The following is a 13,256-nucleotide window of genomic DNA, read 5'->3' on the forward strand; positions in this document are numbered from 1 at the left end:
ACTAAGAGCACATAGACACTTCCTCTTAATACACGAGCACATAGCCATTTCCTGCTAACACGTGAGCACATAGACACTTCCTCTTAACACATGAGCACATAGACACCTCCTCTTAACACATGAGCACATAAACACTTCCTCTTAACACATGAGCACATAGACACCTCCTCTTAACACATGAGCACATAGCCTCTTCCTTACAACACATGAGCACACAAATACTTCCTCTTTCAGTTAATATGGTTTCCAGGAGTACCACAGGAGACAGACATATACTTACTTGAGGAATCTAATCTCAGAGAACTCAAGTTTGTTAAAAATAACATGTCTATGATAGGAAAGATCTGAACTCTTATTTCCTTCCTCTAAAATTTGTAATAATTCCAGAGGAGCATGTGAAAAATATTCTTCATATAAGAAATGGTACTTTAAAGATCCTGTTTTAGGAAATGCCTTAATTTCCCACAAGGATCAATGTCAGTACTGAGTTAATTCTTTCTTTCTTGCATGGCTACAATTACCATTTACAAGTTTATTGAGCAACTTCATAATCCTGTTAACTTCAACTGGTTTCCAGGGGTTCCTATGCAAGCAAAATTACAGAGGGCAAGACGGGACATGAACAAAGCTTTTTCTTGCTCACCTGCATTCAGGATCAATATAAACAAAAGTGTTTTCATTATCAGAAGGCACATATTGCATAAGAGTAAACAGAATGAACAACCAAGAGTCCACACTTCCCTTTAAATGGATGACATTGAAATGTTTCTATGGGATATGGTGGTGTAATATATTATATAGAAAATTACAGATACATTTTTATTGGCCAATGGTGAACTCTGAAAATCCTTGATGATTTTATTATTTATATCTTCGTGCATCTACTCATTGAAGAGTTCAGAAGGTAACTAAATGTGTAAATTTGCTCAGTTTTACACACACACACACGAGAGAGAGCAACCTACATATATATGTATATTTAGTTAAATATAAATACATTTGTATGTATATATATACATATATATATGTATATATACGGTTAATAGAAATACAAATATATCACTTTTCCTCCATCTGTTCCTCCCTCCACCTCTCCCAGGTACCCTCACTCCAAACCTTCCCATGACCCTAATCCATCCTTAGGTTGATAGCCTATTTTTCTTTGATTATTATTGCTACATTCATACACATGTATATGTATGAACAAATATATAACTGCAACATGCACAGTCTATTTTTGTTGTTTGTGTATATATAAGTAAGTTTTCTATTCATTTGAACTCATATCCCATAGCAGATTTATATTTAGTCTCTGTTGAGAAGTCACAGAATTGTCAAAAGAAACAATGAATTCACAAAGTGCTTAAAAGGAATTTATATTTTATGATGCACAAACTATTTACATAGTTTGAAAAAATTGCTCCTATACATGCAAATAAATATTTACTTAATTTTTAGCCTGTGATGACTGACATTTAAATACTTCCAAGGAATTTTTGCAATATAATTCTCTATGAATTTGTGTTTAAGGTAAGTAACTTAGGAAATAATGTGAGAAAAACCTGTTTTGTGGATGTGGTCTATACATACATATTTATACATACAATATAAATTAATTTTGAAATTTGTAGACATAATGGGAGCTGTTTAAAAACATTCTTTAAGATGTTAACACTTATTGGACTAGAGAGGGTATAAGTAGGATCTTACTGAGTTAGTACTCTGAGGAAGGTGGGCGATGGGCTCACACAGTGCTACAAAGCAAACAGTGAATGGAGAGGTGGAGGGAGAGACTGAGAACTTGGGAGAAGAGGAGTCAGGGTAATTGAAAAGTTTTCAGAAAGAAGAAGTCAAGGAACAATTGCTGAATCCACATACAAATTCCACACAACAGCATATTCCCCATCCAGAAGTCCATGAGGAAACCAAGTTCCTCTTTTACTACATCCCACAGGAGCTGACTTACTTGGGATAAGGGCCCTCAAATAAGTCTGGGACTTTACCTTCCAGACCTTTGACCCAAGCTGGAAAATGAGAATCTATATGAGTAAAACACGGAAAATTCATTTGTTCAAGAAATATCTCAGCTCTCTTGTTAGGTAATGAGCTAGGCGCTGGCCCTGTGGCGTTGAGCAAAGGGTGATGGGAAATGACAACAAGCCAAATGTTAAACATACACGGTCCTACTCGGTCGTACACGGCCGTACACGGCGGTACATGGTCGTACACGGTCGTACGAACCAAGGAAAGATGGAAAGCAAGAAGGCGTTAGGGATTCCCAGGGAAAGCTGGGAATGGTGCATGACTTGCAGAGGAAGGTCATAGACAGCCTCATGAGTGACGAGAAGCAAGATGTGAAAGTTTTTAGGGAGCAATGGAAAGAACAAAAATAGAAAATTGAATTACAGTTTTATTGTTTTGTAATTATTTAAAACAGTACAAATCCATAAAAATGCAAAAAGATGTTTTTTAATTGTTTTATTTACCTTGAAGTTATTAAATAAATTTTAAAATTTTGTTTCAGTGGCTATGGTTTTTCCTCCTGGAATTTAGAAAGAATCCCAAACAACAGAATGTCTTCATTGGAAGTACACTTTTTGAAATAGAACCTTCTCACACTCACTCGAATATGCTGAAATAATCTCCTCCAAGTACTCTGTGAGTCTTGTCCAGCTTACTTACACCAGAGGATATTTTCTCAGTTGTAAGATTATTTCCCTTTTTAAAAGTACATGAGGGTCTTTCTTTTTTTAAAGATTTTTTTTTATTTCATGTGTGTTATCCCCTAAGTGAAAGAAAAACTGATCAAGTAAACATTACTGCAAGTGATATGAAGGTGCATAGGTCTGCGAGCAATGGAAGAAGGTTAATTTTAGATCAGGTAGAACCCACAGAGGAAGAACTCATATCTCCTCCTAGCAGTTAACAGATAGGAAGCCCTTTTGAGATGTTCATCATTTTCTTTGCCTTCAATAATATTAGACTATAACATCTGGAAAATGAAAGAGTTGGGGGAAGGAAGTAAAATAATCATAATTAATGAATTTATTTCACCTCTCCCCATTCATAGGAGCCAATATTGCCCCAAGTCGTTCCTCCCCATGAACAGAAAACAATAGTGCGTTCTGGTCTCCATCCTTTCCTCACTCGTAACATCAAGGCTTGGATAAACGCAGTGATTATTGCAGTACTGCTGGCCCATTCGTGTCCATTATAACTGTGTCCAACATGGTGGTTACTGCCAACTATAATATACCGGTCTGGAAACAGAATGAAATAAGAACTATTAAGTAAAATGTAATCCTCAACAATAAGTTTAATGACATTTACACAAGCCTATTGCACAAGTAAGCAACAATTAAGCCAAATTGTTCTGATAATTAATACCACTTTAGCATTTTCCACCCCTTTCTTGATTCATACATCTGGGTATATCAATGCAGAAGCAGCTGCTAATGTCAATTATGAATCCAAAGCTTAGGTCCATATTACTGTCCTCTGCAACCTGAAATATTAATTAATGAAGTATACAAATATACCACAATGAAACTCTTATCTAACATTTTTCCAGCATCATGGTGGGATGTGCATAGCAAACAATGTGTGTGTGCTTAGTGAAGAGCAATAATCTATTAATACATCTCCAAAAAAAACAGTGACTTAAGAGCTCTTCATGTTAAAAATTTGCTAGTTATGTACAGACTTTGTAAAAAGAATAGGTATTTCGGGATATACTAATAGTTTCAATTTATACTTTTAACCCTTCTCCATTCTCTAAAAGAAAATAAAATTCATTACCATCAAGCCAGGACTATGGATAATTTAACTTTTCATATATTTTATTTCATGTGGTCACACACAGTTTATTAGATGTTCCTGTAGGAAACTTTCCACGATTCATGGATATGGTCCTTTCAGAATGTTTCACTGGCCATTCACACCATTAAAACAGGATTAAAATATAGCTCCAGAGTTCTCCTGGGTTTTTTTTTCCGTTTTTGTTAATTTTTGTTGTTGTTGTTTTATTTTGTTTTGGTCAGTTTATGTTATTCACAATAGCAACAGTGTTCACTTTATTTGATCAAGTAACCCTACGTATTTATGAAAGAACATTCTCATCGTTGTTTGATACTGAGATATTCCATGAAACTATACAGGCATGGTTCAGCAAGAAGACACTGCAACTTCAGTTTGATTCTGGGAACCACATGGTGAGAGGAGCACCATGACACCTGCAAACTGTCCTCTGACTTGCATATCTTACAAGTTGTACCCTCCCTTGATTATACAAGAGAGATATGTAAGAGATATAAATATCATTGTGATTTTTGAAAAGTATTCCATAAAGTATGCATAAAGTAGGGCCTACATCTACTTGGATTAAATAGATTATCCTCAACAACATGAGGACAAAGATTGTTAGAAGAATTTTGGTATAGAATCATTTAAGTTTTTAATACTGAATTGGAACCAGCAATGAATTTAAATCTTTCAGCACAGTGTGTTAAGTTATACTTCATGGGATATAGGGATATATGCAACATTATACAGGTATATATTCAAACATTAAACGCTTGAGCATTTTTTCTCACATCTCCCAGAAATGTCTAAAAATTCTGCTTGAGATGAACTGTATTCCAAATAAATTAACAATCAATGTATGTGTCTGGACTTTAGCATCAGTAAATAAGAAAGTTTCATGAATAAGCAATCTTTTTTTTTAACAGACATTTCATATTAAGCACTATTTGAGAATTTTTGCATACATTTTTTTGATAGATTAAAATTCCATTAGCCTGAATCTGGTATACTTTTTTCACAACTGTGTTTTCTTGTGATGATTTACAAATGGAATAGATCACTTCTCATTCTTCAGTTGGACTTGCTTATAGTAAGAGCCACTGAAATTGGCCATGTGGATTTCTAAGTTTATTTGTTTCTGTGTCTAAGGATTCTGCGATGACAAGTTGTACAATAAAGGAACCATGAAGAATAAACACATTGTATGAAATTTTTAAGAGCTGGCTGTCAAGGAATAGGGAGGAAATAAAACTTGATTTCAAAATTCTCTGGGTCAGCAATTAGGTCTAGTGCCAGAGAGAAGAATAATTCTCCAAGGAGAGATGAGCAGTGTTCAAGTCATATCCACAAAAGTGGTTTGAGCACAGTAAAACGTTAATGGTGCTCTGGGGATGGCAGATTATCTGAGTGAGTTAAAGTACTTAGCCCACACACCCAGTGTTCTGAGACCAATCTCTGGAACCTGTGATGGAAGGAGAGTAATTATCCCTGAAAGTTGTCCTCTGATGGCCATACACCCACCATGACACTGCTGTGCCCACACTCTCTCTCACACATGTACATAAGAAATGAACATCTAATGACATAAGAACAGCAGTCAACTGCGTATGTTCTCCTGGCCACTCTGTGATTTGGAATCCAGGCTTGTGATGAATCAGAGTGTGCTGGCATTAGCCTGGTTACTGATAATGAACTAAATACTTTCATTTTTAATTTTTAGACCAAAGATTCCACCAACAGTTCATAAAAAGGTATAAGTTATTTAACATCTAACCAGATAATAATTTCCATAAAATACCTTTCAAACCCCAAAACACAGATATTGGGAGGAACTATGAGTGGATAATATATGCAATCTGGGGCAGATATTGACATTAGAAGCTTTTGATTTGAGAGCAAAACTTGATTTGTTTTCAACAACTGCATCATTAAAACCTATGAAATTTTCTTTTAAAGTATTTTGTCATTGAACTAAAATTTTCCATAGTATCATGGTAAGAAAATAAGAAAAATATTGCCTTTTGATTTTTATCTCAGTTTAACAGATATAAAGCCACCTCTTGTCTCCTTCCCTTAGCCTTTACACATACTCTGCCTGCTAATGCTTATTTTTGATGAGATGTGGGAGGAAAACATACTTCAAGCTTTCATATTAATCCGTTATTTTAGTCATCTAAACTTCTAGCTACATATAAAGTAGGATGTTGAACTACATTCCAAAATAATTATGCAACATGGAACATTTTTGGCCTTTTCATATGATTTAGGAACTAGATTATAACTACTTAATCCAACTTACCTGGTGATGTCAAGCCTTTTAGATAACCAACAACATTAGTCACTGTTTTAAATTTTGTGACTGTATGAACTTGCAAACGGACAGTTCTTTTTTCTGTAAAAAAAAAAAGAAATTAAAAACACTTATCAATATTGTCATGTTTCCCCCAAAGCATTAGAAGTCATTTATCTAGTATCATCAGTAAAAATAACTCCACATGATTCACCTTTTTCAGATAGCTAAAGTCACACTTTTTTTTGCCAAACATTAAGAATATTTTATGCACACTCTATTTTTAGGGATTTGTCTTGCTATGGTCACCATGACATAACTGCCGGCTTCCTGCTCTGAAAGCTGTAAAGAGACAAGCCTGAATCTCATTTTTATTCCAGCACAGGGTCCAACATGAGAATGCACAGGAAACTGCTGGGTGGAGGGTGTTCAGGGAAGTTACAGCTTGCAAAAAAGAGAGTAAAAAAAGGCAGATACAATTATTTCTGTGAATGTTAATACCTCCCTGTCTTCGGAACAGGAGGGTAAGACAAACACACATTTTCTTTGTGTGACTCACTATTATATCAGCCTTGAAAATTGTACATAAAATACTTTACAAAGTATTATCCCTAAAGCCTCTATTCATATAGTACAATCTATTTTCATAGATTATATAATAAACCCCCACTAACTTTTTTTTATTTTAATTTTTTCTTTGTATTGAAGTTTTTCTTGAATGTGTTCTCATGTCCCGTGTGTGTGTGCGCGCGCACTGCCCGTGGAGGTCAAAAGAGGACACTGAACCCCTATAGGCAGGAGTTGGTAATCTGGGGATGGCTATTTTGTTTGGTTTAGCTCAGAACTCACTTCCTTGGGACTGGCAGGATGCCCAGAAGGCAAAGCATTTCTTCCTAGACTGATGATCTGAGTTCCATACCTGGGCCCCACGTGGTGGAAGGAGAGAACTGAGTTCAGGAAGTTACATGAAGATTCATCTAACATGGTTCTTATGTGCCCCTTCCAATAAATAAATAAGTGTAATATAATTTTTAAGAAGGTTAAGAGAATTTCTTACTCTAATTACATGTAATTCACATGCTCTTCAAGTATTTGAAACACTGGAACTGGATTTTTTTTCAGGTTGATATCTTTGACAGTGATGTCTTGGACAGTGGAAAGCAAATTGTTACTAAATAATTTATTGTGTAGTTTGTCTTACTACAGCTGCTACCATACAGATTTCTAATCTACATGGGTTTCTTTTTAGTTTTGTTGTTGTGCTGCTGTTTAACCTCTGTCCTAGTGTTTTAATGAACATAATCACATCACCACCATGCAATTACTTTCTGAATTTGACTGTACTAATGGACTGCTACTTTCATATGAACTTTAATGTTAACTTTTTAAGTTTCATGTTTTTTGTTTGTTTGTTTGTTTATTTTTCCATTAGGATTGCAAGGCAGTAATAGACCTATCTGAGGAAATGATGCTCACCCTTTAGTTCACAAACATGGTATACTTCCTAGTTGATTTCACTTGCCTTTATGTCTGTCTAGAGTTTTATATTTACTCAACAGTTTTGTACAACTATTATTGAATTTATTTTTATTGTTTCATACCTATTTTTTTCTAACAATCTATTTTGCAGAAAGAATGTCACTTATTTTTATACTTTTGATTTATAATGAACTGTATTGCCAATCTTCAATATGTCACAGTTGCTTATCCATAGGGTTTTTAAAAAAATCTATAAATTTTTTTAATTGATTCTCCATGAATTTCATATCACGAACCCTAATTCTATTCATTTCCCAAGTTTTTCCATGTCTGTCCTCTACCCTTGTAGTGGCTTTGAGAGCTGCAGTATGTCATGCCATATACCTTTTGTCCAAATAGCTTTCCTTACAAATGTTTATTGCAATGAGTAATTGGTCTGGCTCAAGTCCTTTGGCTTCTGCTACACTGGACCCTCATCCAGATTCTATGGCTATGATTCCCTAGGACCAGTCCCTTCATGCACTCCAGCAAGTCATGGATGAGGTAGATGTTGCAGTGGGCCAACCCAAAGCCCTGCATGTGGGCCTGTGTAGTAGCTGTGTAGGTAAGCTCAGACTTCCACTAAGACACTCCTCCCCTGGAGGAGCAGAGCAAGCTCTCCCTTGCTCTTGCCATTGGGGCCAACTCTCCCATGAGGGGTGGGACCAGCTCTCCCAGGGCCAGTGAGGGTCAGGGCCAGATCAGCAAGGCTCTTGGACATCAACATGGCCTCAGGTGGCAGTCTAGACCATGGACATCCTCATGGCTTTGGGTGGTAACACAGGCCACAGATGTCAACATAGAAGCAGTAGGACCACAGACCTAGACATGGTCCTTGCCAGCAGCACTGGCCTGGATATCACCATAGCCTCAAGTGGCAGTGCAGACTATTGACATCAGCCTGTCCCTCACTGCTGTCACATCTCCAGTTCACAGCTCTCCGAAGCACCTGAACTATTCTGCTTTTTTTTTTTCTCTTCCATCTGTACACCACATACGTGCTCACTGTAGTGGCACCCATTCTGCCTGGCCCACACAGCACGGGCACAAGCTGGGGCTGGGGCCTCTCAATAACTAGGGTTCTTAATTTTCATAGTTTTCCATGAAGACAACTCCTTTCACCCTTTTATGTGTATACATATGAGTGTCTGTGAACATGAGCACACCTATGTGAGTGCACATGTGGAAACCAGAGGTTGTCAACAGGTTGACATATGGTATCATTCACTATTATTTTTCTTTTTATTGATTTTTCAGGTATGTGTGTCTGAAGCATGTGTGCATATGTATGTACGTGTATGTGTGTATGTGTGTATGTGTGTGTGTGTGTGTGTGTGTGTGTGTATCTGAGTGTATGTCTATGCATGTGCACACAATTGTGTGTGCCTGAATTTGGAGGCCGGATGTTGATATCAGGAATCCTTCTTAATCGCTGTCTACCTTATTCATTGAAGCAAGATCCCTCAGTTGATTCCATAGCTACATGATAAGGCTGGTTTCACCAGCCAGTTTGCTCTGTGGATTCAAAAAATGGGAATTACTGGTAAGTTGATATGGCAAATCGGTTTTTACTTGGATTCTGGGAATACAAACTCCACTCTTCACACTCATACGTCAAGTGTCTGGCCATGGAGCTATCTTTCTAGTCCCCCTTTCATTGCTGGACCATCTTCCCCGTCTCCCTTTCCTTTCAGACAAGGCCTCTCACTTAACCTCAAGCTCACCAGCTAGCTAGACAGGCTGATAAGCAAGTCCAAGGGTCCTGCTCTGTCTGCCTCCCAAGGCTGAGATCACAGATACTTCCCCCTGAGTCATCTGCTTAACCTCCTTGCTTCCTCCTAGCCACCTATCATTTTGTCCTGGAGCCCATGCAGAGAGAAATGGAGCCAAAACAGTGTCCTTTCATCTTTACCTTTTATTATTAACTTAAGCAGAATGTTTTTACCATTTTATCTTTTCAAACATTCTTGATATATGTTTCTGGGAAATTCCTTTTATCAAATTAAGAAATTCATTTCTATTCTTATTTTGCTAAGAGGTTTTCCCATAAGCAGATACTGAGTCATCTATGGAGATAACTGGAAGCTTTTCACTTTACAGTGTTTACAGATATGTACGTTTCTGGAATGAACTCTACTTTGTTAAGACATGTCCTCTAGTTGGTGATATTTTCACACACACACACACACACACACACACACACACACACACTATATCTATATCTATATCTATATCTATATCTATATCTATATATACATATACATATGCATGCATTTATTTGGTAACTTTACATCTCTTTTATTCTAGATTACTTTTGATATGTGGATTATATAAACTTCCAAATATTTTAGGGGTCTTTTCTTCCTCTTACAGATTCTGTAAAATTATGAAAAATGCATACTATCATGTGTACAAAAGGTAGGATTCAAATTCAAAATATGAAATATTTTTTTCTTACTATTATATCAAATATATATTGATTCTCTCAGAGGATAACATCATCTCTGTTATAGGTTCTCAGGAGCTATCCATTTATTTTTGATGCAGGATCTCTGAATGAGCAGGAACCTATGAAGGAAGTTAGGCTTGCCTGACAGAGATCCTTAGAAATGCACTTTCTTACTTTTCTCTGCCTTCCTAGTATTGGTATCATAAGCAGGCACTTCCTCAGTAGGCTTTGTTACACGGTTTTCCGGGATAGAATTTGGATTCTTATGCCTTTGTTACAAACACTTTAGCAGATGAACTATCTCTCCACTCTCCAAAATGTTGTATATTTCTTATGAATTAAATCTGTATGAAATTTTTCCTAAAGTCTTCTCCTTTACAACTCAACTAAATATTAATGCAATCAATTAGTCTTGCCTTTGGTTTGTATCCTTCTGGTGAATTTCCCCACAATGATTGTTTGTGCTATGAAGAGTAGCTCTGCCTAAGCTCACAGCTTCTTGATGGCAAAAGCAGAAGAAGCACCATTAGAGTATTAGTTCACCAAGACTGAGAGCCATTGCTCTATTTATACTACAGTCCTTTCACTCATAAAATGACTTTGTTAAAAACCACTTTGCAAAGAATGGGTCCAAATAGTGAAATAGTAACATAGCAAAAAGATACATTTCTTCTATTTATTTATATTCTCATGTGTATGTCCTGATGAATACTAATGTATTATTCTGTATTCATATTTGAAAATACACATATACAGTCTATTTTCTTTCACTCAAACAGCACCATGATCATGCTTTAAATTTTAGTAACAAATCTCTGTGAAAATTTTGATAAACTGACATTCTAAAGTTCCATTTACCACTGCTGCCATTACTAAAGCAAACAGTTCACTGTCAAGGCAAAGTGCTGTTCATAGCAGCAACAACAGACATCCTATATTTTGGGCAAGGAATAGTGTAGCTCTTTAAAGCACAATCTACAGTAGAAATTAAAGAAGGCAACAAAAGTACCTCAAGTGGGAAAATGGCTTAGAAGATAATGATAAGTATGTGAATGTTCAAATGTGAAAGGAGTTTTTAGAAACATGAAGACAGCATGTGTGATCATACATAGGACACACAGATGCACATAATGGCTGCACTCAGACCACAGATGCAGACCCTGTGAAGAGTGATTCCCAAGTGGGACAGAGATCAGGTTAGTCAGACCTCCCCATGCCTGCAGGGCTGGAACTCAATTGCAAAGAGATTGCAACAAACTTTCTTTCTCAGGGATTTATTTTCTCCAAAATCTCCAGAGATGGTTGTATTAAAACCCAAGGATATTTCCTCTTCACAGAACAGCATCTAATAACACCAAATCCCTTGATACAAACTGCCTACTGAACTGGCTGAAGATGAAGGTGCTTTAGAATGGTTAGTAACACCTGGAGAAATCGACTCTGAGCCAATTTACTCAGGACGGTGTAGACTGAGTCCTGACCATAAGCTGTGTCCTCCCATAAGCAACAAAAGAGTAAAATTGTCAGTCTAAGGCAACAAGCCCTCAGACATGAGGTGTACATGCACAACAAAATAAAGAGGACTCAATGAATCATTAATGTACCCCACAAAGTAGCCACATCGGAATACACATGACGCCAATATAAACACTGTGACTAAACACAGAAAGATATCAGAACTTGTCAACAATGAGGAACAACTCTAAAATCATTAAATCATTGTTAAATAAAGTAGAATCATTCTAAGAAATACACAAAAAGACAGACTAGTAATGCATTATGTGGTTCTGAGTAAAGAATGGGTAAAAGTCTTGAAGTTAACACTGAGTAATACTTCCAGAGAACCACAAGAAGCTATAGAAACAGAAACTACATAAGCACTAACTTAAGATACAATGAATAATAATGGGAGTTGTAGAAATAATATCACAAGCAGTAAATAAGGAAGAGGCAAATGGAGAAAATAGTTGAAAAAATTCTAGAAATAAAGGAAAACATCCATGTATTTTAGAGCAAAATTAGAGAAGAGAAAAAAATCTGAGTTTCTATAGTGAAAAAGAAGAGGTCTCTGGAGACACACACAGGGATGGTGGGTGGAGCAGGCAGTGAGAGACAGACGCAGAGACAGAGGAAGGCAGAGCTAGAGAATGAGGAAGAAAACACTGTCAAGAGATTAATTAAATGAGCAAAGGCAAGGAAGCACATTGAGAACACAGGTGGATGTAAGAGCGAACAACATGCAGTGGTTTAAATTGCAATCTGAGTAAGGTGAGGAACTCATTAGCTACCTTGGGGTGGGGCCAGGCAGAATGTTAGATGTGGGAAGAAGAGTTCCTAAGCGAGAGTGTCAGGTATGTGCAACCACAGTGGGGGGAGAAGGATGTCCTTTGGAGACAGGAAGAACATCAACTGATTACATACAGATAAAATGATTCCATTGCTTAGTCCATGAAATCTCATGAGAAGCAGATAGCTGTCATAGAAAGGATTTACATGACATGGAGAAAAATAGATGACTGATAGAGATAGATATATGACTGGTAGAAGGGTAGATAATTAGATGGCATGCATCAAGTGATCAGTTACATCAGTATATTGATATATTTTGCACATTTAGGTTTAAATATAATATTAAAAATAACCATTTTCTAAGCCTTATTCCTTGAGTGGTATTGGGAAGAATTTTTCTAAAGCCACAAACATAGGCAACCTGCAGGTCTTACTTTTTAGACAACAGTCTCTGGTCTCTCTTAAAGAAACTAATTTTTCTTTTTTCTTTCTTCCTTTTTTTCTAAAGAAATGTCTATAGAAGCTGAGGTGGGAGAAGTACAATATCATTTTGAAAATCCTATAGTACCAGAAACTGAAAAAATGTTCAAGGAAAATATGAGGACATAGAGAGGACACAGAATCTAGGCTGAGGTTGCCTTTCTGGACAATGTTGAATAACTGCAGTTTCAAGAAAAAATAAAGTATTCACTCAGCAGATTTTATAAAATAAAATACATGAAATTGGAAGGGAAAATCATTGGAGGAAAGGGAGAAATTGAAAAGGAGCAATTTAGAGGGTAGATCTGGTGAAAATGCATTATATACACGTATGCAATTATCACACATTCAAAAGTTGGGGAAAATTTAAAAAAATATTCCCTGATGTGTATATTAAGTAGAATTCAAATTTAAATGCCTATTTAAAAA

At 36.4% G+C, this 13,256-nt stretch overlaps 1 protein-coding gene across 1 annotated transcript in view; it reads right to left on the minus strand.

Moving 5' to 3' along the window:
* Naaladl2 (N-acetylated alpha-linked acidic dipeptidase like 2) overlaps nucleotides 1-13,256 on the minus strand; it is an 865,055-nt gene that overhangs the window by 362,382 nt on the left and 489,417 nt on the right. The window contains exons 7-8 of the mRNA XM_059265279.1: nucleotides 6,101-6,193; nucleotides 3,055-3,260 (exon numbers count right to left, since the gene is read on the minus strand). Coding sequence (XP_059121262.1) covers nucleotides 3,055-3,260; nucleotides 6,101-6,193 — 299 coding nt within the window. The remainder of the gene's footprint in view (nucleotides 1-3,054; nucleotides 3,261-6,100; nucleotides 6,194-13,256) is intronic.

This window comes from Peromyscus eremicus, chromosome 6 (assembly GCF_949786415.1).
Source record: "Peromyscus eremicus chromosome 6, PerEre_H2_v1, whole genome shotgun sequence".
Taxonomy (NCBI): domain Eukaryota; kingdom Metazoa; phylum Chordata; class Mammalia; order Rodentia; family Cricetidae; genus Peromyscus; species Peromyscus eremicus.